The following is a 24971-nucleotide window of genomic DNA, read 5'->3' as shown; positions in this document are numbered from 1 at the left end:
GAAAAACATAGCGGACATGGTGATACACACTCTTAATCCCAGCTCTTGGGAGACAGAGAAGGACAATCTCTGTGAATTTGAGGCCAGCCTGGTCTACCTAGTGAGAGCCTGTCAAGAAAGGAAGGAAGGATGGGAAGGAGGGAGGGAGGGAGGGAAGAAGCCGGTCCTCTTATGGGACTCCTAACAGTGGGAACAGGGGCTGTCTCTGACTCTTTTTACTGGCTTCTATGACCCTACTCCTCATACTGGGTCACCTTGCCCAGCCTTAATACATGAGGTGATTAGTCTTACTGCAACTTGATATGCCATGTTTTATTGATCTTCATGGGAGACCTGCCCTTTCCTGGGTAGAGACAGAAGAGGATGGGTCGGGGTGGGAGTGAGGGACAGGGAGGAGAGGATGGGGGGGGAGGCTGCAGCTGGGATGTGAAATAAATAGATGAATTTTTTTAAAAAAGGAAAAACAAAGCAAATCTATCTTCGATAAATTCCAGCTTAATTGCATATCATGCATACCTATAATTGGTTTTAGCTCTAACATTGGCAAAACCTCCTCTCTTCCTTAATGGTACAGTTTTACCAAGGTAATCTCGCCTTGTTAGGATTTTGCTTGTTTGTCTTCTGAATTCCAGGTTAGAGACAGGGTCAACATCATCCCTATTAGGTAAATTAAATCAAGCCTCTCCTCTGCTTAAAACCTACAAAGACTTTGCAGCCCATCAAGGTGTTCTGGGCCTGCCTGCCTGCCACACAACCCTGGCAGATCACCTTTCAGCTACTGGGGTCTTGCTGTGCTTGACATCCACTGTTCCTCTCTTAGGTCCTTTGAAGTTCAGCTGCCGTTCTGGAATGTTCTTCCCTCAGAGGCACCGCGTCTTGCTCAACTGAAACATCACCGATTGGGATTGGACTCAGGAGGTAGAATGGCTCTCTAGCACGTAGGCAGCCCTGGATTTCATCCCAAACTTGCTCTAGCCTGTCATCTCAATACTTTGTAGGTGAAGTGCTGCAGGGCAGTTACTTCCCTCTGGGCATAATATGTTTCCCCCATTGCTGCCTTGGGGTAGAAACTGCAGAGACCAGTAGCCATGTCAATCAGAAAGGGACAAGGGGACCTAGCCAGGTTTACGGTAATGTGAATGCAGCTGCTGACACTCCTCAGTAGAAACAGGAGCGGGAGAGCCACAAGACCCTCTCTCCTGTACACCCCCAACAGCAAGTGATCTTGGGATCTATATTTTTGATTGTATAGAAAGTGAAAGGTTGGCCAGGTGGGGGTGGCAGCACACACCTTTAATTCCAGCCCATGGGAGAGAGGCAGGAGGATCTCTGTGAGTTCGAGGCCAGCCTGGTCTACAGAGCGAGTTCCAAGACAGCCAGGGCTACATAGGAAAACCCCCATCTTGGAAAAATAAAACAAACAACAAACAAAGAGTAGAAGGTTGACTGACAGAGGGATTCCATAATGCAGGTCCCATGAGGTCATCATCAATAATGGGAGTGGAACATTGCAGTGATGCCATAGTTTTGGGGTCATCCACACTCCTGTAAACAATCCCTCACTTTGCTCTGTAAATAAACACAATTAAAGTCATTGGTTCACCACGCTGGGAATTAGGTAGGATTGTAGCAGAGGACTCAGGTTCGATTCCCAGCACACACGTGGCAGCTTACAACTGTCTGTAACTCCAGTTCCAGGGCTCCAATGCCTTCTTCTGTCCTCCGTGGGCACTAGGCACACAAGTGGTACCCAGGAATATATGAGGGCAGAATGCTTGTATATATAAAATTAAAATAAATCACAGAACACTGAAAAAAGGTTAATGCGACATAAAGGCAGGAGGCTCAGAGGTGATGCGATGCAGAGACTGCAACGGGTGTTTTGTTGCTCAGCTTTTCATCACTATAACAAATACCCGCGATAACCCCCTGCGGAGATGGCACAGTGGTTAGGGCCATTTGCTGCTCTTGCAGAGGTCCTGAATTCAGTCCCCGACATTCGCACTGAGCTGAGTGGCTTACAAACAACTGTGAAACTCCAGCCTGAGGGCTCTGACACCCTCTTCTGGCCTCTTCAGGAACCCGCCCTGATATGCACATACACACAGATGCCGTATAAGTGCAGATGTCAGTGGAGGCCAGGAAAGGTGTTGGGTCTCTTGGAGCTGGAGTTGCAACTGGTTGTGAGCCACTCAGCATGGGTGTTGGTAACCAAACTCGGGTCCTCTAGAAGAGCAGTAAGAACTCTTCATGGCCGACTCATCTCTGCAGCATTACACTCTCCTAGTTTAGAGAGTATCCAGTATGTGGCCTTCAATTCTCAATCCTTCTGCCTCAGCTTCCTCAGTGCTAGACATGCCACCACATCCAGTGTGAGCCTGACCTTTTGAAAAAACGACTAAGACGCCATGCTCCCCTCTCTGCTTGGGTACCTCATTCACAGGCCTTGAGTACAGGTTGAGGCTGAACCATGAGCTGTGGTTCCCCCCCCCCCCAAACACACACTATATTGAATCATTATTCCGTGGCTTGTCCTCTCAAGATCTCTGGTCGGTTTCAACAGGATGACTTTGGTGTCCTGGGGTCTGACAGGTCGAACTGCCCTAGCAGAGTGGAGATGCAGGCCTGGAGCCATGATAAATGAAACAAATCCAGCATTCTAAATTCCATTTGACCCCTCCAACTTACCGAAGGATTTAGAGCCATACCATCCATCCACTGGTCCTCATTTCCTTCTGCAACATTTCCAATGGAGGACAGTGTGTGGTAGTGTCATTTGTGAGAAGAAAAAGACACAGCTCCACAATGCCATCCTTGGGAGCCTGATGAGTACCCCTAGGTTTTTAGGGACTAAGACTCGGGGTAAACCAGAATTTGTGACTTCTATGCTAAAAAGAATTTCAATATCAGCCAGTTTATGATTGTCGAGAGCAAGAAGGTAGATACGAGTGAGTAGTTTTAGTATAACAAAAGTTATATTTTATTATTCTAAGTCTATCTCCCCAAGGCTGCTCACCTGTGTGTCATATCTTAGCTGAATGTCAGATCCAGTCTCTAACACAACTCTCTGATTCGAGGGTTAGGATTCTGGGAGGGACTCTCTAGCCACAGGGCAGATCAAAGTGACATCTCTCCAGATATGCAGAGCAGAGCATTTTCTTGGTCTCTGTTTATAGACTGTCCAGTGGGCGTCATGGAGTCTAGGACTCTGTCTGGTTGTCTTGAGTGAGTGATGTCACTGGGTTCTGGCTATCAGATGCAGCCATGGGTCTGGTGGAGCTCCTGACTAAGCTGGGTTTTTTTGTTTGTTTGTTTGTTTTTTGTTTGTTTTTGTTTTTGTTTTTTGAGCTGAGGCTCGAACTCAGGGCCTGCTAGGCAAGCGCTCTACCACTGAGCTAAATCCCCAACCCGCTAAGCTGGTTTTACATGTCTAAAAGCCATTTTTTACTGTGCTCATTACAATGATGAAGTAGAGTCAGAGATAATTTTTAGCTTTTAATTTTTTTTTTTTTTTGAGACAGAATATCACTATGAACCCTTGGTTGTCCTGGAACTCACCTGTAGACCAAGCTAGCCTTGAACTCAGAGGTCTACCTGCCTCTGTGTCCCTAGTGGAGTGCTGGGATTGAAGGTGTGTGCCACAAGACCCAGCTGATTAAAAACAAACAAACAAACAAATAAAAAACATTTATTCAGAATGGTGAGCTGACAGAGCAAGATCCCATAACCTGTGGGAGTTGGTTCTCTCTACCGCATGCATCCCAGAGATTGAATCGAGGGCATCAGGCTCAGCCATAGGAACCTTACCCACTGTTCTCTTTTGCTGCCCTGAATTGGAGGTTTTGTTAAAGGTCACTTTAATATAGGTTTAATCTGAAGGGTTAAGAGAAAGAGGGGTGCTTAGAAGAAAACAATACGCATCTGCATGTTGGTATGTGCTTCCTAAGGAAGAGCCATAGAAAGAAGGATATAAGCCAGGTGGAAATGGACTCCTCAGGGAAGAGTAAGCAATTAATTGTCTCAGCATTAACCAAATCTACCACTTTGGTGGCTGTCATCTCAAAAGATCAATAATAGGAGCTGGAGAAATGACTCGGGATAAAAGCACGCACTGCATCCTTCAGAGGATCTGAGTTTGGTTCCCAGCATCCATGTTAGGCGGCTCACTCCTGCTCACTCCCAGCATCCATGTTAGGCTGCCTGTTAACTCCTCTTTCAAGGGATCCAGTGCCCTCTTCTGGTCTCTGGGGATGCCTGCAGTCAGTGCACATATACTCACAGAGACACAGAGACACAGACACAGACACACACACACACACACACACACACACACACACACACAATAAAACTTAAATCTTTTTTTTAGAGGTTTCTAAGAAACACACCTCATCTACTGTCTTTTAGTTGTTAAGTGAGATCATAGGTGGATCTGTACTTGCCTAGGATGGCATTATAATCTGATAAACCAAAACCGAAAGCTACAAAGGTCCAGACAGGGTTGAATACAAGTCTTTTTCCTAAAAATGGATTTTCTGGTGAGAATCTTAAAAAACTGAAGATTTATAGTTGGGAAGGGAGAAAGGCCTTGTCTTAGGGTTTCTATAGCTGTGAAGAGACACCCCAACTATGACAACTCTTATAAAGGAAAACATTTAATTGGGGCTGGATTGCAGTTTCAGAGGTTTAGTCCCACCATGAGGTGGGAAACATGGCAGGATGCAGGTAGACATGGTGCTGGAGAAGGAGCTGAGAGTCCTACATCTTGATCCACAGGCAGCAGAAGGAAACTGTGTGGCACACGGGCCTTAGCTTGAACACATGAGACCTCAAAACCTGCCGCCACACTGACATACTTCCTCCAACAAGGCCACACCTAACAGTGCCACTCCCTATGGGCCAAGCATTCAAACACGTGGGTCTATGGGGGCCATTCCTATTCTAACCACCACAGACCTTAAGCAGTTGTTAGCTGTGCTGGGGTTCTTTTTAAAAATATCGCTGGGCAGTGGTGGCACAGGCCTTTGGTCCCAGCCCTCGGGAGGCAGAGGCAGAACTCTGTGAGTTCAAGGCCAACCTGGTCTACAGAAAGAGTTCCAGGACAGGCACCAAAGCTACAAAGAGAAACCCTGTCTTGAAAAAAAACAAAACAAAACAAAACAAAAAATCCTCAATTTTTTGTTAATGTGTGTGCATGTGTCTGTATGAATATACACGATATATATGCAGTGTGCAGGGATTCTTGCTTCTCTCTTGGCAAGAGATTTTTACCAGGTTCTAAGATGAAAGAGCTCCTTCCCCTTCTCACCTCACTAAGATTTCCTCTGCCTCACTATTTCACCTTAGTAGGGATATGAACTCTGGGGCTTCTCCCATCTGTGACCAAAAGATACTCCATTGTACCACCTTGCTAGGACCAACAGACAGAATAATCTACTCTCAAAAGGCTATCATTAGCAAAAATCAGTGGGGTGCCAATGAGAAGGATTGGCAGGCAAAGGTGCTTACTGCCCAGCCTAAGGACATGAGTTCGATCCCCTGGACCCAGGTGTAGAAGGAGTGTCTCAATTCCTGCAAATTATCGTCTGACCTCCACAATACACTAGCAGGCGTTGGACTATAATACATACATGTACATACACACATAGAATTAGGTAGATAGACAAATAAATGTGAACTTTCTATTACCCAGAAGAATTAAATTAGCCCAAACAAACCACTGCTAAAATGAATGAGGTTCTATTAGCCATACCCATCATGGACAGTCATTATCTTCATCACAGAGGCTGCAGCTACGAGGGCCCCTCAAGATTGGGCCTCGAACTCACAGAGATCCGCCTGGCTCTGCCTCCCTAGTGCTGGGATTAAAGGTGTGCGCCACCACTGCCCAGCGAAACCTGTCTCAAATAACAACAACAACAACAAAGCAAAAACAAAAAAAAAAAAGTGCACAGAATAAAGAACTTAGGGAGAAAAAACAAAAAAAACAAAAAAGGGCTAGGGAGAGGACTTGGTGGATTGTTTGCTACGCAGCAACATAAAGATCTGAGTTCGGGTCATCAGCGCGCATTTAAAAGTCAGGCGTGGTAAGCATCTGTAGCCCCAGCGCAGACTCCAGAGGCTCCTAGATCATCTGTCTAACCAATGTGATGAGCTAAAGGTTCAGTAAAGAGACCCTGTTTCGGGCTGGAAAGATGGCTCTGGACCCTACAGAAGCACGATGCAGGAAGAGAGCATGCGCACCTGGTGAAGTAAGGATGGTTTCTGTGATCCCTAGAGGGGAGGGACTCCGGGGCTCGGAGGAAGGCTGTGTGGGCGGAGGTGGCTGAAGGCGGAGACAGGCGAGCGCTGCGTCTCTACGCACAGCCACACCAAGCTGCCACTGCGGAGCTCCAGCCCAGCACCCTGCGCATCGGCCGGGAGCCCCTCGGCATCCACGCTGCGCCATGGCCAAGGCTACCGATGTCTGGTCCGACCTCGGCCTCGTCTTCTTGCTCGCCTGCCTCCTGCCCTTGGGCCCAGCGAAGGCGGCTGCAGGTAAGCCAGATTCTGCCTGGATTGTCCATTGCTATCCAGAACCTGAGCTACCGAGATGACTCGGTGCGTCCTACCCCTGCTGGGCACCCCTCTGCCCAGAAGTTACCCAGGCACTTGGGGCGTCTCCCTGCTCCCCCTCGATGCCTGCCTCCAGCACTCTGCCCTGGGAAGCACATCCATCCGGATGCTTGGGACTGGTCCTCACTAGGGGAGGGACAGGGATCATGGATGCATGCAGGGAGCCCCGGGTGGGTTGGGAGAGGTCATCGCGCCTCAGCCACCCCCAGGGAGAACCGCCCCCTTTGCCTGCATGGGGCAGCGCTTTTGCTTTAAGATGTCGCCTTTTTCTAGAGATTTCCACCGTGATTGCGTTCGCTTAGGGGCGGCGCAGGTGCTAGTCTGCAGCCCAGGAGGCCAGTCTGCCATTTCCTCCCTGGGAATGATTTAAAAAGAAAAGGGGGCGGGGGACCTTGAGCCCACAGATTCTTCCCTAGGCTCACCAGGACCCATCTCTCCGTGATGAAAAGACCAACATCAACCTTCCTACCCCATTTTAGGAGTAACAAACGACACAGATTCGAGAATTGTCAGAGACCGGTGGGTTGTGAGTAGCTGGAGGGGGAAAAAAAAACCCACATCATTCTTCACAGCGCATCCACCCATTAAAAGAGAGGTGGGGGAAGAGGGGGACCTGGTGCAGATTTGTGAGAACGGCAGAGCCACGAAGTAAATTAAAAAATAAAAAAAAACTAACCTGCGTTTTTGGCATACATCAGAGGATTTTGTGGGAATTTTGCATGTATCAAATTACCTGCACCCTCCCCCACTCCTGGAAATTCAACATAGAATTCATCTAGAAATGGACACCCTGATCCATTGGGTTATATGTGTCTAGAAGTTACGTGATTTAAATTACAAGAAATACACAACTAAATATCTATCTGTCTGTCTGTCTATCTGTCTATCTATCTATCTATCTATCTATCTATCTATCTATCTATTTTAAGGCAGGATTTCTCTATATAGCCCTGGCTGTCCTGGAGCTCACCCTGTAGCCAGCCTGGCCTCAAGCTCAGAGATCCTCCTACCTCAGGTTCCCTGGCGCTGGGATAAAGGCATGTGCCATCTTATCAGGCAATATTTATTTTGAGATGAGGTCTTCATGAATTGCCCAGGCTGGCCTCTAACTTGCACCCTCCTGTTTCCCCTACCTAGTGCTGGGATCATAAGCATGAGTCACCACTCTAGTCTCTCTCTCTCTCTCTCTCTCTCTCTCTCTCTCTCTCTCTCTCTCTCTCTCTCTCTCTCACACACACACACACACACACACACACACACAAAATAAAAAATAAAAGTTTTCTCCCAATGGGGTCTTATGTAGCCCAGGCTGGCCTAGAACTCCCGATCCACTTGACTTACCTCTTTAATCCCAGCATTTGGGAGGCAGAGGCAAGTGGATTTCTGTGTTATTTAGAACATCACAGGTGTGTTTGGTAAGTGTTTTTGGCTGCCTAACATGTGCTATGTGAAAAGGCCACCGTAGTCATTTTCTAGAATGTTCCAAGCCTCACATGTATCATGGGAAAACACTGAGGTCCTGGTAAGCTGTTAGGAAACTGGGGCCATGCTTTTGAGGGCACTGCCCCTTCTTTCTGTCTTGGCACATCTAGTTCTATGTCACTTGAGTGCACTTGGGGCACCCCCAAGTCCTTGCCTTGGTGGCTGGCTGTGCTCTGTGTGCATCTGAGCTCCCAAACATGAAAGATGACTTTGGATGAGCAGAGTCACAGGGGATGCACTGGGTCTGGCTCCTTCAGCTACACTTGGCAAAGGTCTTCACTGCCCACTTTAGCACGGATACCCTTAGATACTTCCCCAAAGCCCAGAGGAAGAAGGGGGTCACCTTGACCCAGTGAAAGGGGTCCAGGGCCGCTCCCCCACCCCTCTTTTAGACAGGCTCTCATGTAACCTGGGAGGCTGGTGTCAAACTCATATAGCCAAAGATGACCTTGAGCTTCTAATCCTCCAGAGTTTCACTTATGTAGACTAAGCTAGCCTTGAACTCACAGAGCTGCATACCTTGGCCTCTCGAGTGCAGTAAAGACATGCTACACCACCACGCCTGGTGCAGTTTCTGTTTTTAGTTTCTTTTTTCTTTTTTTTAAATTTATGAGCATCCACATTTATCAGTGTGAATGTATGCTCACATGTGTTTGAATGCCTGTAGAGACTAGAAGAGGGCTTTGGAGTCCCAAGATCAGGACGCATGTGAGCTGCCCGTAGGAGATGCTGGGAACTGAATTCAGGTCCTATGCAAGAACGCCAAGGTCTCTTCAGGCTCTTCACCCCCGAGCCATCCCTCTCGCCCAGCTTCTGTTTTTTAAAAGACCATTGTGGTCTCCTCCAGGCAGGGCTCGGCAACCATTTTCAACAACATCGTCAATGGGTCCTCCTTCTTCCCGGCTCCAGCCAGCTGCCCCATGATTCCATTTCCATGGCAACCGATCTGCGTCAGCCTGCTCTCACTGCAGATGCAGGATGGCAATTAACATGCAGCTTAGTGTTCCTGCCACCTTAGAGCCTCACTCTGGTCCTTGTTCCTCCTCCACTTGAGTGGGAGGGAGGAGGGAGTGGGTGGTAGTAGTGATGGGGGAGGGGCGCGGAAACAGGTAAGAGCCCTTGAGGAAAGGAACGCGCTGCCTGTCAACTAGAGGGAGGGGAAATAGTCCTGGGGGACAGCAGCAGTAGCCCTTTCCTTTTGTATTGCGTACTTGCCTGGGTGCTATGGCAAAACAGCTGGAAATGGGGCTGTATAGATGCCTCAGAGAGTAAAGGCACTTGCTGCCAAAGCTGAAGACCTGCATTTGACTCCTGGAACCCACACATTAGATGGAGAAAACTGACCCCTGCTACATGTCCATTATGATACACACATTCGCACATATGTTCGAGAGAGCGAGCACGCACGCGGGCACACACACACACACACACACACACACACACACACCCCCCCCCAAAATAAATAAATGAGTGTTCAAAAATAAGAGTCCATCATGTCAGGGAATTTATGGCAGCAGGAGCCATGGCAGCTGGTCACATTGCATATACAATCAAGTGGATCTCTGTGAGTTCCAGGCCAGCCTGCTCTACATAGAGAGTTCCAGCACAGCCAGGAGTACATAGAGGGATCCTGTCCCAAAACTAAACTAAATCCCGCCATGTTGACCATATGAACCCTCAAGCCCACGGTATCTAGGATAGCAGTGGCAGCCCATGCCTTTAGCACCATAACTCAAACAGCTTTCTAACTCAACACATGCATTTGAAGAAAAGGGATTCGTAACAGGAACACAGGGCAGAACAACAGAAAAGACAGACGCCCGAGTCCCCAGTTGGGTCCAGGAATGTTGTGAGGTAAACAAGGGGCACATTTGCAGCTGGACTCTTCTGGTTCTGCTGAAGACTCCAGCAGGTATCGTGTGAACTCACTCTGAGGAAGACCATGTCCCTGTTAGGTTATCTGTGGGTAACCCGTGGGAGTGAGCACGCAGAAGGGGTTCAGTCAGTAACCCCCATGTGAATAGTCTTCTGCGACAGTGCCAGGTGGTCTGGACTTCATGCCACATCTTCCTTTCCAGGTAATCACGTGGTTCAGAGGTACCACTGAACACTAACCATACAGTCTGTGTGTGTGTGAGAGTGTGTGCGCACATTCGTGCATGGGTATACACAATGGTGCACATGCATTCATATGCATGCTCCTGTATGTGGAGGTGACAGGGTGACCTGAGATGTCTTTCTCAGAGTCTGTCCGCCTCTGGCTGCCTCATAATAGCATATGGTTGTGATTAAACACTTGGGTTTTTGCTAATATGGCCTTGAGGCAAATTCTTAGTTTTAATCAAATTTAAACAATCACAGTAGAATCTGGAGCTCGTTAATCCCATTAGGTTGACTGGCCAGCAAGCCCTAGAGATCCTCCTGTCCCCGCCTCCCCAGTCCAGGGAAAGGTGTACCTCATCATGCCTGGCTTTTTTACATGGGTCTGGGGGATTGAACTCAGGTCCTCACGCCTGTGTAGCAAGCACACTTATCTACAGAGCCACGTCCCGGGCTCCTTACTACATGGTAAGCATTTTGCTTGCACAATAAAGAAGCAGATGACCCTTGTCTTCAAGGAATTAAAAGTACACTAGGAGAGAAGAAATCTTCATTCAGTACGGTGATATCTCAGTGACAGTAGTATACTCAGTCTCTCAGGAGAGCACTGAGGGATCAGGGCACAGGGCAGAAGGTAGAACAGGAATTCTTTTTATTTTTAGATTTATTTTCACTAGAGTGTTTGCATGCCTGGGGATCAAACTCGGGTGGTCAGGCTTGGCAGCAAGTGCCGTTGCCCACTGAGCCAGGATATACAAAAACCCTGAAGTCAGAAGGACCAAAGCATCCTGCGAACTGGAAAGGTTTTATTTTTTAGACAGGGTCTCACTATGTAGCCCTGCCTGGCCTCGAATTCACAGAGATCCTCTTGCCTCAGCCTCCTGAGTGCTGGGATTAAAGGCGTGCACCCCTGTGCACATCCGGGAACTGCAAGAGTGGCTGACTGCCAGGTGGAAGGTCCCCAAGTGTGAATCTAGACCCCAAAGGAAGGTTCATGATTACATTAAATCGAATTTGAGACACTTGTTGGAGCAACAAGAGATAAGACATAAAGCCGGTCACTTGACTGGAAAATTCAGGAGAAGTAAGCCTGAGTTTGCAGTTTTTAACTCCTGGCCATTTCACACTTCTCAGCCACCACCAGCCACCGACAGCCCAGCAGGATGCTTTTTAATGTCCTGCGTACTTAGTGTACTGGTCACATCTTACATGTCCTGCTGTGGTGCAGGGGCAGGTGGGAAAGCCTTTCTGTAGGGGCAGGGCTTCCCTGTCTCTTTGTGAAAGTATTCAAATTATTAAAAATGTATCTTTTAAACAAACAAACAAACAAAAAGATAAGACATAGATCAGGGCCAAGAGCAGAAATCCAGATGGCTGTATGTGGGGCCCCTGGAAATGGGATATGTTGTTCGAATCTTACATGGTTTTAATTAAAAAAAAAAAAAAATCCAGAGCCAGATATCAGGGTGAAAGCTGAAAGATCAGAGAATCTGAACAGCCACTAGTTCTTACTTCTACGAAATCCTCAGCCTAAGGAGAGTGAGTTCCTGTTTGCTCACGCCTTATCTACCTTTCTCTGCCCTGCCATATTACTTCCTGGGATTAAAGGGGTGTGTACTTCCCAAGCAAAGGCATGAGCTCTCAAGTGCTGGGATTAAAAGTGTGTGCCACCACTGCCTGACCTCTATATCTAATTTAGTGGCTGGCTCTGTCTGCTGATCCTCAGAGAAGTTTATTAAGGTACACAGTATATCACCACAGGGATAGAGTGGCGATGTCGAAGAGGCAGGGGTACCCAAAAAAAGAGAAAATCAGAGAGGCTTGTGGCTGGTGTTTGGGACAGCTGTCTTTTTTTTTTTTTATTTCTTAGCAGATTTTCTACAGCACAGGTTGGCCTCAAATTCACTATGTAGCTGAGGATGGCCTTGAACTTCTGGACCTCCGGTTTCCACCTCCTGAGTGCTAGGATTATTGGTGTTTGTCACCATCATTTGTGGAATGGGAGGGATGGAACCCAGAGCTTCATTCACTCCAAGCAAGCTCTCTACCTGCTTAGCTGTGTACCCAGCCCCCCCCACCTGACCCCAGCTGGCTTTTTTCACTCTAACAAGAAGTGAGGAGAGAGCAAAAATTCAGAGACTCAACTACCCATGGGAAATGGGGCTTTAAGGAAACAGAAGTATTCTGTGTGCCTCGGGAAGATGACCACTAGCCACATTGTTGTTAAACACGGGAGGGCGTGGGTGCAGTGGCTGGGAAGCAGAATGCTTAAGTAAATGTCAGCAGTCACATCAGGTTAATTTACACTTAGTTACATATGGTTACAATGTAGACTGACTAGAAAGGGAATACATACTATCAGCGCCTAGGAAGACTTCAGCCTCAAGCAGGGACTTTGGCTGGGAAAGTGGATTTGGGTGAAATGAGTCTCAGGCTGGGTGTGATGGCATGAAACTGCAACCAGAGTACTCTAGAGGGGGAGGCAGGAGGATTGCCACAAGTTCAACACCAGTCTGGACTATGTAGGAAGGATCAGCCCCCCCCCTCTTTTTTTAACAAGGTCTTCATAGCTTGCTCAGTTCACTTTCTTTTAGCACAGGACCTCCAGCCCAGGGATGGCACCACCACTCATAATGGTTGGGCCCTCCCCAATCAATCACTAACTAAGAAAATGCCCTACAGCCCGATCTTACAGAAGTATTTTCTCAATTGAGGCTCCCCCCCCCCAGGTGATTCTCTTTTATATCAAGTTGACATAAAACCAGCTGCAACAATTATTATTACTTTTATTATGTGCGTGTGTGCATACGTGCCTGTGGTTTTGTGGGCATGAGTGCAGTGCCAGAAGTGGCCAGAGAGGGCATCCTATCCCTCCAGAGCTGGAGTTACAGATGGTTGTAAGGGGCCAGATGCCAGTGCTGGGAACTGAACTCCATTCCTCTGCAAGAATAGTGCATACTTTTCACCGCTGAGCCATCTCTCCAGCCCTGTCTCCTGCCCTATTTTGTTCTCTCTCTCTCTCTCTCTCTCTCTCTCTCTCTCTCTCTCTCTCTCTCTCTCTCTGTTTGGAGACAGGGTTTCTCTGTGTAGCTCTGGCTGTCCTAGAACTTGCTTTGTAGATCAGGCTGACCTCGAACTCACAGAGATCCACCTGCCTCTGCCTCCTTAGTGCTGGGATTAAAGGCGTGCACCACGACTGCCCGGCTTCTGTTCTGTTTCTTTAGATGGAGTCTCACTATATAGCCCAGACTGGCCTTGCACACAGTCATTACATAGCCAAGGGTGGACTCAAATATTCAGTCCTCTTGCCTCATCCTCCCTGGTGCTGGGATGACCGGCATACACCACCGATCTTAGTTCCATTTTATTATTAGTTACTATTGTTAATCTCTTCTTGTGACCGATTTAAAGTTCACCATGAATTGTATGTATGAATGAGTGAGAGAAAGAACGAACAAGGGAAAAAAAAACATAGGATACTTTGGGTCTGGTGCTGTCTTTGATTTCAGACATCAGGTAGGGGTCTTGGTAAGGATCCCCTGTAAATAAATAGGGACATTCTGTGATGCTACATTTATTTTGTGTGTGGGGGGGTGGGCAGAGGAAGACTTGGGGGAGTTGGTTTTCTTCTTGGACTGGGGAATCAAACTCGCATCATCAGAGTTGGTGTGATGAGCTATCTTCGCTGGCCCCACTGTTATCACTGATGACTGGGAAACTAGCTGAGGAATTCCTCGGTGTCTTCCTGAAACCTGGCCTGCATGTGTCTCCTAGGTCTCTACAATCTCAGTCTTGTTACTGATGGTCCTGCTACCGTTGGTACAGAAGTGACCATCTTAGCCAACCTGACGGTCAAGGACAATGGCAGCCTGTCCCTGCCTGCAGACGCCCACCTCTACCGTTTCCACTGGGTCCACACACCACTGATACTCACTGCCAAGACTGAGAAGAATCTAACCTCGACCATCCACGTGGTGGGCAGAGTGGCTGGGGACTTCTCAGTCTCTGTCTGGGTCACTGCTGTTGACTGCTGGATGTGCAAGCCGTTAGCCAGGAGTGCCCTGGTACTCCCCATCAAAGGTGAGGGTCTCTGAGGGCCTTTCATGTTTACCTATTGTCTTTCAAACTCTTTCATGTTGTGCAACCCAGGGCCTCAGACATGCTGTGTAAGTGCTTCACCACTGAGCTACACCACCAGGCCAGCTTTCAAGTCTTGTGCATGTGTGTTTGTGTCTGTATGTTCGTGTGTGTGTGTGTGTGTGTGTGTGTGTGTGTGTGTGTGTGTGTGAGAGAGAGAGAGAGAGAGAGAGAGAGAGAGAGAGAGAGAGAGAGAGAGAGAGAGAGCCTCCGGGTTGTTCTTCAGGCAGCATCCACCTTTTTTTTTTTTTTTTTTTTTTTTTGAGACAGGATCTCTCATTGGCGAGCTCACCAATTAATTAGACAGGCTGGCTGGCCAGTATGCCCCAGCACTGGGATTATGTAGTTGGAATTTTCTTTGGGCCAACAACTATAATATATAATAATAAAGACAATTATTATTAATTATGAATGCTCGGCCTTAGCTTAGGCTTGTCCCACTAGCTCTTTTAACTTAATTTAACCTGTTTCTGTTCATCTATGTTTTGCCTTGGGGCTTTTTACCTTTCTTTCTGTTATGTCCTACTTTCCTGCTTTCTCTGTGTCTGTCTGTCTGGCCCCTGGCGACTCCCTGTCATCTCCTTTTCTTTCTATCCTGTGCCTAAATTCCTCCTTCTCCTCCTCCTCCTCTTCCTCCTCCTCCTTCTCACTCTCCCTACCCAGAAGTCCCGCCTATACCTCCTCCCCCATCAATGGCTGTTCAGCTTTTTATTAGACCAGTCAGGTGCCTTAGGCAGGCAAGGTAAAACAGCAACACTTCTTTACATAATTAAACAAATGCAACACGTCTTTACATAGTTAAACAAATATTCTACAACAGGATTACAAATGTAATCTACCACTATGCCCAGCTTTTTTTTAAAAACTTGTGGGTTTGGGGCATCAAATTCAGGTTCTTATGCTTTCAAAGCAAGCACGTCACCAACTGAGCCATCTCGCATGGATTCTTTCTTGATTCTTCGTTAAGTTAAAAAAAAAAAATCAGAAAATAGGGTCAGCAAGATGTTTCAGCGGGTAAAGGTGCTTGTTGCAAAACCTAAGGACCTGAGTGTGATCCCCAGGACATGCATGGGGGGGAAAGAGAGAACCCACCCTTGAAAGTTCCCCTCTCACCTTGACATGCACATCATGGCATGGGTGCACACAGACAAATACACATACAAAACAGATAAGCAGATAAATAAATGTAATAAAACTTTTTACTTAAAAAAAAAAGGACTGGAGAGTTGGCTCAGTGGTTAAGGGCATTTTTTGCTTTTGAAGACAATCCTGATTCAATTTCCAGCCCCTACATGGCAGCTCACAGCTGTCTGTAAGTCTAGCCCAAGGCGATCCAACATCCTTTTCCGACCACCTAGAGCACCAGGCACACGCACTCACACCCAGAAAACAATTAAAAAAATAAAGAATCAAGACCAGAGAAATGGTTCGGCAGTTCAGAGGGCTTGCTGCTCTGGCAGAGGTCCAGAGTGAGTCCCACCTGGGACTCACAGTCCAAATTAATTTGCCTTCAGGAAATAAGGCTTCATTTAGGTAATGCTTTATGCACAAGATGATGAGAATAGAAAACATATATAAACAAGTGAAATACTCAACCCTTAGGGGACTGATTAAAGACACTGGAGTAATTATGTGCCTTTTCCAGGAGTTAGGAAAGGAAAAAAGTCTTGCTAGAGAGTCCAGGCTAGTTGTGAACTCAAGATCTTCCTTCCTCAGCTTCTCAGTGCTAGGATTATGGACATATGCCATGATACACAGCTAATGTATGTAAGTATTTAAAATTTTTTTACTACATTTATTTATTTAGTGAGGGTGTACATGTATGTGGGCACCTGAGCCATGGTGTCCATGCGGAGGTCAGAGGACAACTTGCAGGAGTTGATTTTCTCTTTCTACTGTGTGGGACCTGGGGATTGAACTCAGATCGTCAGACGTGATGGTAGGTGCCTTTACCTACTGAGATGCCATCTCAGTAGCCCCAGTTTATGTAATTATTAATCATGACCCTTTCAGTGAGTCTATAATGTCCTGAGTGAAAATGCCCATGCTTTTAAAATTATATAGGAAGTAATGCAAGCATAGAATTATGTAACTAAGTCTATAAACTCTGCTAACGTAAATGTATGCAGTTACCACAGAGGCCAGAAGAGGGCACTACAGCTACAGATGTTCTGTGAGTCATCCATCGTAGATGCTGGGATCTGAACTCTGGTCCTCATGATAGAGCACCAGGTGCTGTTAAACACTGGACCATCTCTCCAGCTCTACCCCCCACTATTTTTTTGGTGTTGGGGATGGAACTCAGGGCCTCCTGTGTCTTAGGCAATTGCTTCATTTCTGAGCCACATTCCCTGACACTCCTATATCCTTTAAATTATCTCCCTATGCCTTATAGTATCTGATACAATATAAACACTATGAAGTAGTTGTTATGTTATATTTCTTAGAGGGCATTAACAACAGCAAAAATAGTCTATATGTATTCAGTTATGATGCATACTTTCGTTTGTGTTTGTTTTGAGACAGGGTCTCATGTAGCCCAGGCTGACCTTCAACTCACTGTGTAGGCAAGGATGGCTTTGAACTCTTGATCCTCCTGTCCCAGCCTCCCAGGTGCTGGAATTACAAGTGTGGGCATCATGTCCTGCTTCAGCCCATGCCTTTCTTCATGGCGGGAAGAGTGGAATCACCGTGAAAGGGAGGTGGGGCAGGGGCACAGATTGAGCATGTGCTGTGAGTCACTGCCAGCAGGGGGTGACTAGAATGTCTCTGTCTTGAAGGATCTATGGGGTCCCCCACACTGCACATAGTTCTGACAGCCAGAGGAGGCTGAGCCAGGCTGCTTTGCTCCAGCCCAAGGTCACAACTCAGGCTATGGGTGCCTCGTGCCTCTGTGGACTCACTCTCCCTTTGTCTTTCTCAGAGTCGCTTGTGGGAAAACTGGTCATTACTCAAAACACCTCCGTGTCTTGGCCGAACGCCTACCTCACCAATAAAAGCCTTAGATTCTCCTTTTTCCTCCATGACCCGAGCGACTTCTTCAAGTTGGCTTCCTTCTTCTACCGATGGGACTTCGGAGACGGGTATGCATCCCCCCCCTCCCCCCACCCCTTTTCCGGGATCTCACTACATCACCACGGCTGCCCTGGAACTCATTTCACAGACCAGGATGGTCTTAACTGCAGAGGCACACCCGCTTCTTCCTCTCAGGGATTAAAGGTATGGGCCACCATGACCAGCTATTTACTCTTTAAAAAAAATTGTCCATCAGGTGGTGGTGGTGCACACCTTTAGTCCCAGCACTCAGGAGGCAGAGGCAGAGGCAGGTGGGTCTCTGTAAGTTCGAGGCCAGCCTGGCCTACAAAGAGAGTTCCAGGACAGCAAGGACTACACAGGAATATTCCCCCTCTCTGTCTCTCTCTCTGTTCGAAGTTCAGAGGACAGCTTGTGGGAGTTAGTGTTCTCTTTCCACCACATGAATCCTGGGGATCAACCAAGCTCAGGTCATTAGACTTGGTAGCAAGTACTTTTACCCACTGAGTCGTCCTATTAACTCCAGATTTGTAGATTTAATTGTTCTTGGTTTGGTTTTTTTCAAGGTTTGTTTTTATTTTTCTTAATCACGTAAATGTGTGTTCATGTCTGTGTATGGATGTGTGCATATGAGTGCAGGTGCCCATGGAGGCCACAGGAGGAAGACAGATCCCCCAGGGTGGTTGTGAGCTGCCCAACATGGATTCTGGGAACCAGCTGAACTTGGATCCTTTGCAAGAGCATGGTCTTAACTACTAAGAAATCTTTCCAACCCTAAGAAAGAGAGTCTGGTTTGGTGGTACAGACCTTTAATTCCAGCATTCAGGAGGTTTGGGCAGGAGAATCAGGACATTAAGGCCAGCCTGGGCTACAAAGCAAGTCCAAAGTTAGTCTGGGCTCATAAGACTCCACCTCAAAAGACAAAAACAAACAAACAGAAACGTAGGAAGCCAGAACCAACAAATTCAAATTTAAAAGCTACAGGTTTTTGTTTTTGTTTGTTTTCATTTTTGAGACAAAGCTTGTCTGTGTAGCCCAGGCTGGCCTTGAATTTAAGATCCTGTCTCAGCCTCTCGAATGCTGTAATTACAGGTTGTTGTGGTGATATATTGTTTGTAATCTAAGAAATGAAACTTGCCTGAAGATCAGCAAGGACAGAGCCAGCCGCAGAATTAGCCACAGAGGTCAGGCAGTGTGGCACACACCTTTACTCCTAGCACTTGGGAGGCTAGATTTCTGTGAGTTCAAGGCCACACTGGGCTACATGAGATTTATCCAGTCTAAAAGAGAAACAGAACCGGCAGAGGTGGCACACATATTTAATTCCAGCACTTGGGATCACACACCTTTAATCCCAGCACTGGGAAGGTTGAGACAGGAAGTGATATGGCTGGGCAGAGACAGGAATATAAGGCGGGAGGAGAGATGAACTCTGGCTCTTTCAGGCTGAGGAGTTGGTGAAGTAGTAGTAATAGTGGTGGCTGTGGCCTGCTCTGCTTCTCTGATCGTTCAGCTTTCACCCTGATATCTGGCTCCAGGTTTTTTAATCGTAAGACCACTTAGGATTTCACAATACAAGCTGCTTCCACGATGCCTTGCTGGATTCCCTTCCGAAGTCCTGGAAAAGGAAGCAGTGGTGTCCATGTCCCTTCTCCTTGTCATCTTACAGGACCTTGTTGATAACTGACACCCCTGTGGCCTATTACAACTATTCGAGTGTTGGAACCTTCACGGTGAAAGTCAGGGTTGTGGCAGAATGGGAGCAGACAGAGCCGGATGCTGCGAAGGGCACCGTGCAGAGGAGCGGCGACTTCTCAGCTTCCTTAAAGCTTCGGGGTAGGTCTCCCGCCAGGCTGGCTGTACCCCAGGCACCCCGGACAACACTCCTTCCAGATCCAAGTGACTCTGGCTAGCATCAGGCTGCACTTGAATGGATATTCTCGAAGCCATCCCTACTGTAAATGTCTGCTCCAGAGAGTCCATGCAAGGCCACAGAGTCACACAGCTACTCTGTAGCAGAGCTGGCATGTGAGTCCAGGCCATCCTGTCCCCAGAGCCTCAGCTTGACCAGAAACCTACCACAGGGAGTGGTAGGGATGCTCCTTATTCTTTAGTCACTACAGTTTCAGATCAAAGCTGGCTAGGGAGGGTGGGAAGCCTCCGTCTGGTTACCTGGCATTGGGCAGTTTTCAGAGATTTCTTTGTAAGTGTGTCTATGTGGGGGAGAGGGGATGTGCATGATGTGCACGTGACCCTGAGTCCATGCTTTGTGTGTGTGTGTGTGTGTGTGTGTGTGTGTGTGTGTGTGTAGGTGAGTATGCACGTGTGTGCATTTGCTTATGGAGGTCAGAGGAAAGCCTTTGAGTTTTCAGATGCCCTTCACCTTTTTAAAATTAATTGTTTTTGACAGTGTAGTCCTGGCTGGCCTGGAACTCACAGAGATCGGTCTACCTCTGCCTCCAAGTGCTAGGATAAAAGGAGTGAGCTACCACTCTTGGGTCAACAACCTTCTTTGGATACAAGCGTTTCTCACTAGCCTGGAGTTCACTTAGTAGGTTAGCCTGACTAGCCAGTGACTTCCAGGGATCCACACATCTCCACCTCCCCAGCTCTGGGATTTCAAGCAGGTGTCGCTGTACCCAACATTTCTTTTTTAGGTACTGAGGGTGGAATTCAGTTCCACACTTTACCCACTGTTCTATTTGGGTCTCTGTTGCTGTGGTAAGACACTGGCATGGCAGGCAGTGGTGGTGCACACCTTTACTCTTAGCATTCAGGTGGCAGATGGATCTCTGAGTTCGAGGCCAGCCCGGTCTACAGAGCGAATTCCAGGACGGCCCGGGCTACACAGAGAAACCCTGTCTCGAAAACAAACAAGAGAAACAACAACAACAAAATCAACTAAAAGCAACTCAGGGGAGGAAAAGGTTTATATGGCTTACACTCCAGGTTGCAGTCTATCACTGAGAGAAGTCAAGGAAAGAACTCAAGGCAGGAACCTGAAGGCAGAACTGCTTGCCATTCCACACAACATTACCTCCAACCAGGGAATTCATGTCGAGGAAGCACAGCAGAAACCATGGAGGCTTGCTGTAGGGCAGCTCACTCACTAACTCATGCTCAGCTAGCTTTCTCATACAGCCCAGGACCACCTGCCTAGAGAATGGTGCTGCCCACAGTGGACTGGGTCCTTCCACAATCCATCACAGAGATGCCCACAGGCTAATCATCTGATCTGGGCAATCCCTTAATGGAGACTCCCTTCTCAGGTGACAAGTTGACAGAGTTGACTAACTAGGACACCAAATGAGTTGTCTCTCCAGCCCTTGGGAGGCTTTCCTTGCCTCTGGTAATGGCTGGCGCTTTTCTTGTGGCATAGTCAATGGTTTAGTGGCAGTGGGTAAGAGACTGGGTGAGAGGCAAGGACGTAGAGGTGGCCACACAAGCTAAGGGGCTGTGCACCTTGTGTTAATCCTCAGCCACTGGCTCTAATGGGTGTCTCTCTCCTTACAGAGGCTCTTCAAGGCATCCAGGTCTCGGGGCCCACCCTCTTGCAGACATTCCAAAAGTTCACAATGACCATGAACTTCCTTGGGAGGTGAGTGAACCCGAAGAGTGAGGTATGGGTGTTCCGTGGCCTCTCTAGACCACGAATCGCTCCACAGATCCTGCTCTGAACCTTAAAGAGCTTAGGTTTCATGGGAGAATGGTACCTTCCTGTCCTGTGGTTATGAACTGGGAAGAACTGTGGCCATAGCTCTTTTTTTTTTTTTTTTTTTTTTTTTGAGTTCTGCATCTGGAATGTTGAGCTGTATTAGTTAATTTTTTCCTTGCTGTGACAAAATACCCATCCAAAGCAACCTAAGGAAGGAAGGGTTTATTTGGGCTCACAATTCATGGTGGGGAGGCATGGCAGAAGGATCTTTAGATGCCTGGTCACATGACATCCACAGACAGGAAGCAGAGAGTGATGAATGCCCGTGATCAGCCTGCTTTCCCCTTTTTATATAATCCAGGACTGTCACCCATTGATGGTGCTGTCTACATTCAGGGTGGGTCTTCCCACCTTAATTAACCTAACCTAGAAACTCCATCACAGACATGCTCAGAGGTTTGTTTACATGGTGATTCTAAGTCCTATTAAATTGATAGTTAAGATGAACCATCACATGGACCAGGGCAGCCTGGTATCCCATATGGAAAGGACTCTGAAGTTTCTGCCCCAGTTAGCTTCCCTGGAAGGAAGACTCCTGCTCCTTCCCAAGCCATTTTGAAAATGTGTATCTGTTCTTCTGTAGCCCGCCTCTGGAGGTGTGCTGGGGCCTCAAGCCACAGTGTCTCCCACTGGAGGACAGAGAGTGCCACTCTGTGTTGGTGACCACCACATCTTTTAACCTGAGCCACGTCTTCCAGGACCCTGGGGACTACTGCTTCATCTTCCGTGCTGAGAATGTCATCAACAAGGCTCACCAGTTCCACAGGATTCAGGTGTGGCCCTCCAGTAAGTGACACCTTGCCTTCTGGGGGCAGTGCCATTACAGGCATCAAAACCCTGCCACCACCTCGAGTGACCAGCCGAGCACTTGGTAGCCAATCCTGCTAAGGCCATCAAGAATTGACTCCACCAGCGCTAAGGTCATGAGTAGTTTTCCTAGGTAAAGAAACAGCCCACATTTCAATGACCAAATGCTAAAACCACCACCACCACCACCACCACCACCACCACCACCACCACCACCACCCACACTCTGCCAACATCATCATCACCAGACTCCACCACAACCAACACTACCCATCTCAGCACCAACTCGAAACTCTACCATTATTATCCTGAACATCCTGCTAACCAACAACAAACTCCACAATGGCACGCTACCACCTCAGTCCCACCACCAACGCCACCAACACCATCTCCAGCACTCGGTCAACTTCAGCACCAACACCAAACACCACCAGAATCATCCTTAACCATCTACCAGTCAAGGCACCACTACTGAACTCCACCAATGCCATCACACTCTACCGATCTCTATACCACCACCAGCTCTTTACCAACAGCAGTGCCACCACCAAATTCCATCACACTATCCCTAACACTCCACCAACTCCATCACCCTCACTAAATACTATTTACAGTACTCCACCCACCCCAGCACCGCCACCGCCACCAAATTCTGCCGGTACAATCCTTAACACTCTACCAACCTAGTAGCGCAGCCCCCATCAACTCTGCCAGCACCTCCACGAATATCAGCCTATTAAAGAGTAACAATGAAGTCAGCTCCCCACGTGCTCCCCATTCCTCATTGGGCATCATTTCTGCTCCCTCTATTCTCTGGTCTCTTTCTGAACCCCGAGAACTCTACCCCAATCCAGGCCCTGAAGGACCTCATGGGCCTCGTTGGGTACTTTGGCCTCTGCTGGCTCCAACATGCTCTGGTGAGTGTCCAGAACCCCATGAATTCTGTGAAGAAGATACTACTCCAGGGCTGGGGAGAGGGCTCAGTGGGTAAAATACTCGCAGTACAATCAGTACAAGGACCCGAGTCCCAATCCCCAGAATACATAAAAGCAGGATGCAACAGTCTGTGTCTATAACCCCGACTCTGCCAGCATCCCTCAGTACCTGTCGCTCCTCTCAACACTCCTCACCACGCCCCCTATCCTAAGCCCCTCCCTCCAAGGGGCGGGACTTCCGTTTCCCTTCCTCCAGCCTGATCCCTATAACTCACCCATTTTGGTCTCTTGGCCTCTTGCTGCCTCTCTTGCTTCTTCAGAGCCAGAATTTGGGGCGCAGTCAGGAAAGTGCTTGCCTTGCAAGCATGAGGATCGGAGTTTGTCCTCAGAAGCCTTGTAAAAAGCTGGGTATAGCTAGGAGGCAGGGCCAGGAGCTGGCAGCCTGGCCTGCTTGGTGAAGGTCTTGATCCTGTTTCAAACAAAAAGCCAAAGGAACCCAAGGAACAACATTTGAAGTTGTCCTGATTTCCATGCGCGCACACACACCTGTGTACACATACATACTTGCACATAATATATCCACATACTTACAAACACACACACACACATAAAACTCAACATTAAAAAAAAACTTACGTATTTATTTATTGTATATGCCCTTTTTTTTTTTGAGACAGGATTTCTTTGTGTAGCCCTGGATCTCCTGGAACTCTCTGTAGATCAGGCTGACCTCAAATTCAGAGATCTGCCTGCCTCTGCCTCCTCGGTGCAGGGACTAAAGGCGTGTGCGCCACCACCACCCAGCTGTTGTGTGTGCCATGCCACACATGTGGAGGCCAAGGGACAACTTTGAGGAGTCAGTTATCTCCTTCCGTCATCGTGTTCACGCCTGGGATGGAGCCCAGGTCACCAGGCTTGGCAGTACCTGCGTCTAGCGGCAAACCTGTATTTCAACACCAGCTACCCAATCGTCTCCTCCTCCTCTCTCCCTCCTAGGCTTGCAGCCGATTGTCTTCGCTTTCCCGTGCGCCACGCTGATCACTGTGCTGCTGGTTTTCATCATGTACATGACTGTGCGGAGCGCTGCTCAACAGAAGGACCCAACTGAGGTGAGCGTTCTGCGTTCTGCCGGAAGGAGGCCAGACCACGGAGCTGGCTGTGGTAGGCCAACCAGAATGTCTGGAGGGAGTCTTGCACCAAAGAGACATGGGTAGACTGGGTCGTAGAATTGCTGAGTTAGCTGGTCTCCCGTCTGACTGTCTCCTTTATGCTGAGCTCTCAAGCCCACCGAATGGGCTGGTGGAGGAGGCTCCCGGGGGTTGGGGGTAATTGACCCAAGGGGTTTTATTCACCAGAGGGGACTGATTTTGACTTTCCTCCCACTTCTGACAAGAGTCCGGAGGTCACGGGGCTCAAGTGCTGCTGCCAGCTATGCTGTGGATCCCTCTTTCTGGAATCACCATCGGAATACCTGGAAATCGTCCGAGAGAACCACGGGCTGCTTCCGCCCCTCTACAAACCTATGAAAACTTACAACGTGTGAACTCCCCACACCCATACCTCTCAGTGTTCGCTGATCACCCATTGGGAGCTTCGGGGCAGGGTGGCATATGCTACTGAGCAGGAGGGGTTCACCCAGGTGTGGCCATTTGCCCAGACTGGTCATGGCTCTGTACAGTCCAGTTGTAGTGATCCGTCCTTTGTGTCACCCCCCCCCCCCCCCCGCCCCGGCTGTCATCCACTCATCTGTACACTCTAGTCACTGCTGTGAGCTTTTCCCCATCCCCCCCCCTCCAGAGCAGGATTCTGATGTCTGGTGTGCTCTATTAAGACTCTTCCACGTGGACCTGGATGCCCCTTGCCCATTGCTTTCATGTTAGTACGTCCGTGACTCACTGGGGATTCCTGAGGCCTTCAGCAATGCAGCTCCGCTCAAACCAGAGAGAGCTGGGAAGGGAGGTCTCAGATGGTTAAGGATGCGTAGTGAAAGGTCACCCACACTCAGATGGGCACACGCACAGCAAGGAGGGATACACATGGGTGTGGTGGCGCAGCTCAGACGGTCTGCTGTGTATCTCCAAGGCTCATTGCTGGGATGGACCTGAACCAAAACTCAAATGCAACACCTGAGCCCGGCCCTGTGTCCTTTG

The 24971-nt window shown here is 48.3% G+C and overlaps 1 protein-coding gene across 1 annotated transcript; it reads left to right on the top strand.

Annotated features, from left to right (window-relative positions):
* The first annotated feature begins 6321 nt into the window (after window positions 1–6321).
* Tmem130 (transmembrane protein 130) lies at window positions 6322–24456 on the top strand. Its single transcript, XM_028890297.2, has 8 exons — window positions 6322–6534; window positions 13969–14274; window positions 17255–17414; window positions 19034–19200; window positions 20878–20962; window positions 21663–21865; window positions 23818–23930; window positions 24215–24456. The coding sequence occupies exons 1-8, from the start codon at window positions 6444–6446 to the stop codon at window positions 24362–24364; spliced, it is 1275 nt and encodes a 424-aa protein (XP_028746130.1). The 5' UTR covers window positions 6322–6443; the 3' UTR covers window positions 24365–24456.
* The last annotated feature ends 515 nt before the right edge of the window (window positions 24457–24971 follow it).

The sequence above is a fragment of the Peromyscus leucopus genome, chromosome 23 (genome assembly GCF_004664715.2).
Source record: "Peromyscus leucopus breed LL Stock chromosome 23, UCI_PerLeu_2.1, whole genome shotgun sequence".
NCBI lineage: Eukaryota > Metazoa > Chordata > Mammalia > Rodentia > Cricetidae > Peromyscus > Peromyscus leucopus.
Note: the sequence above shows the minus strand (reverse complement) of the source record. Positions and strands in the feature narration are given on the sequence as shown.

Excerpts from the sequence above, each read along its gene's own strand:
- Tmem130 (XM_028890297.2), top strand. The coding sequence starts at position 6,444 with ATGGCCAAGGCTACCGATGTCTGGTCCGACCTCGGCCTCGTCTTCTTG. Across the intron at positions 17,415-19,033 it reads CGATGGGACTTCGGAGACGG|GACCTTGTTGATAACTGACA; the intron begins GTATGCATCCCC and ends GTCATCTTACAG. Across the intron at positions 20,963-21,662 it reads ACCATGAACTTCCTTGGGAG|CCCGCCTCTGGAGGTGTGCT; the intron begins GTGAGTGAACCC and ends GTTCTTCTGTAG.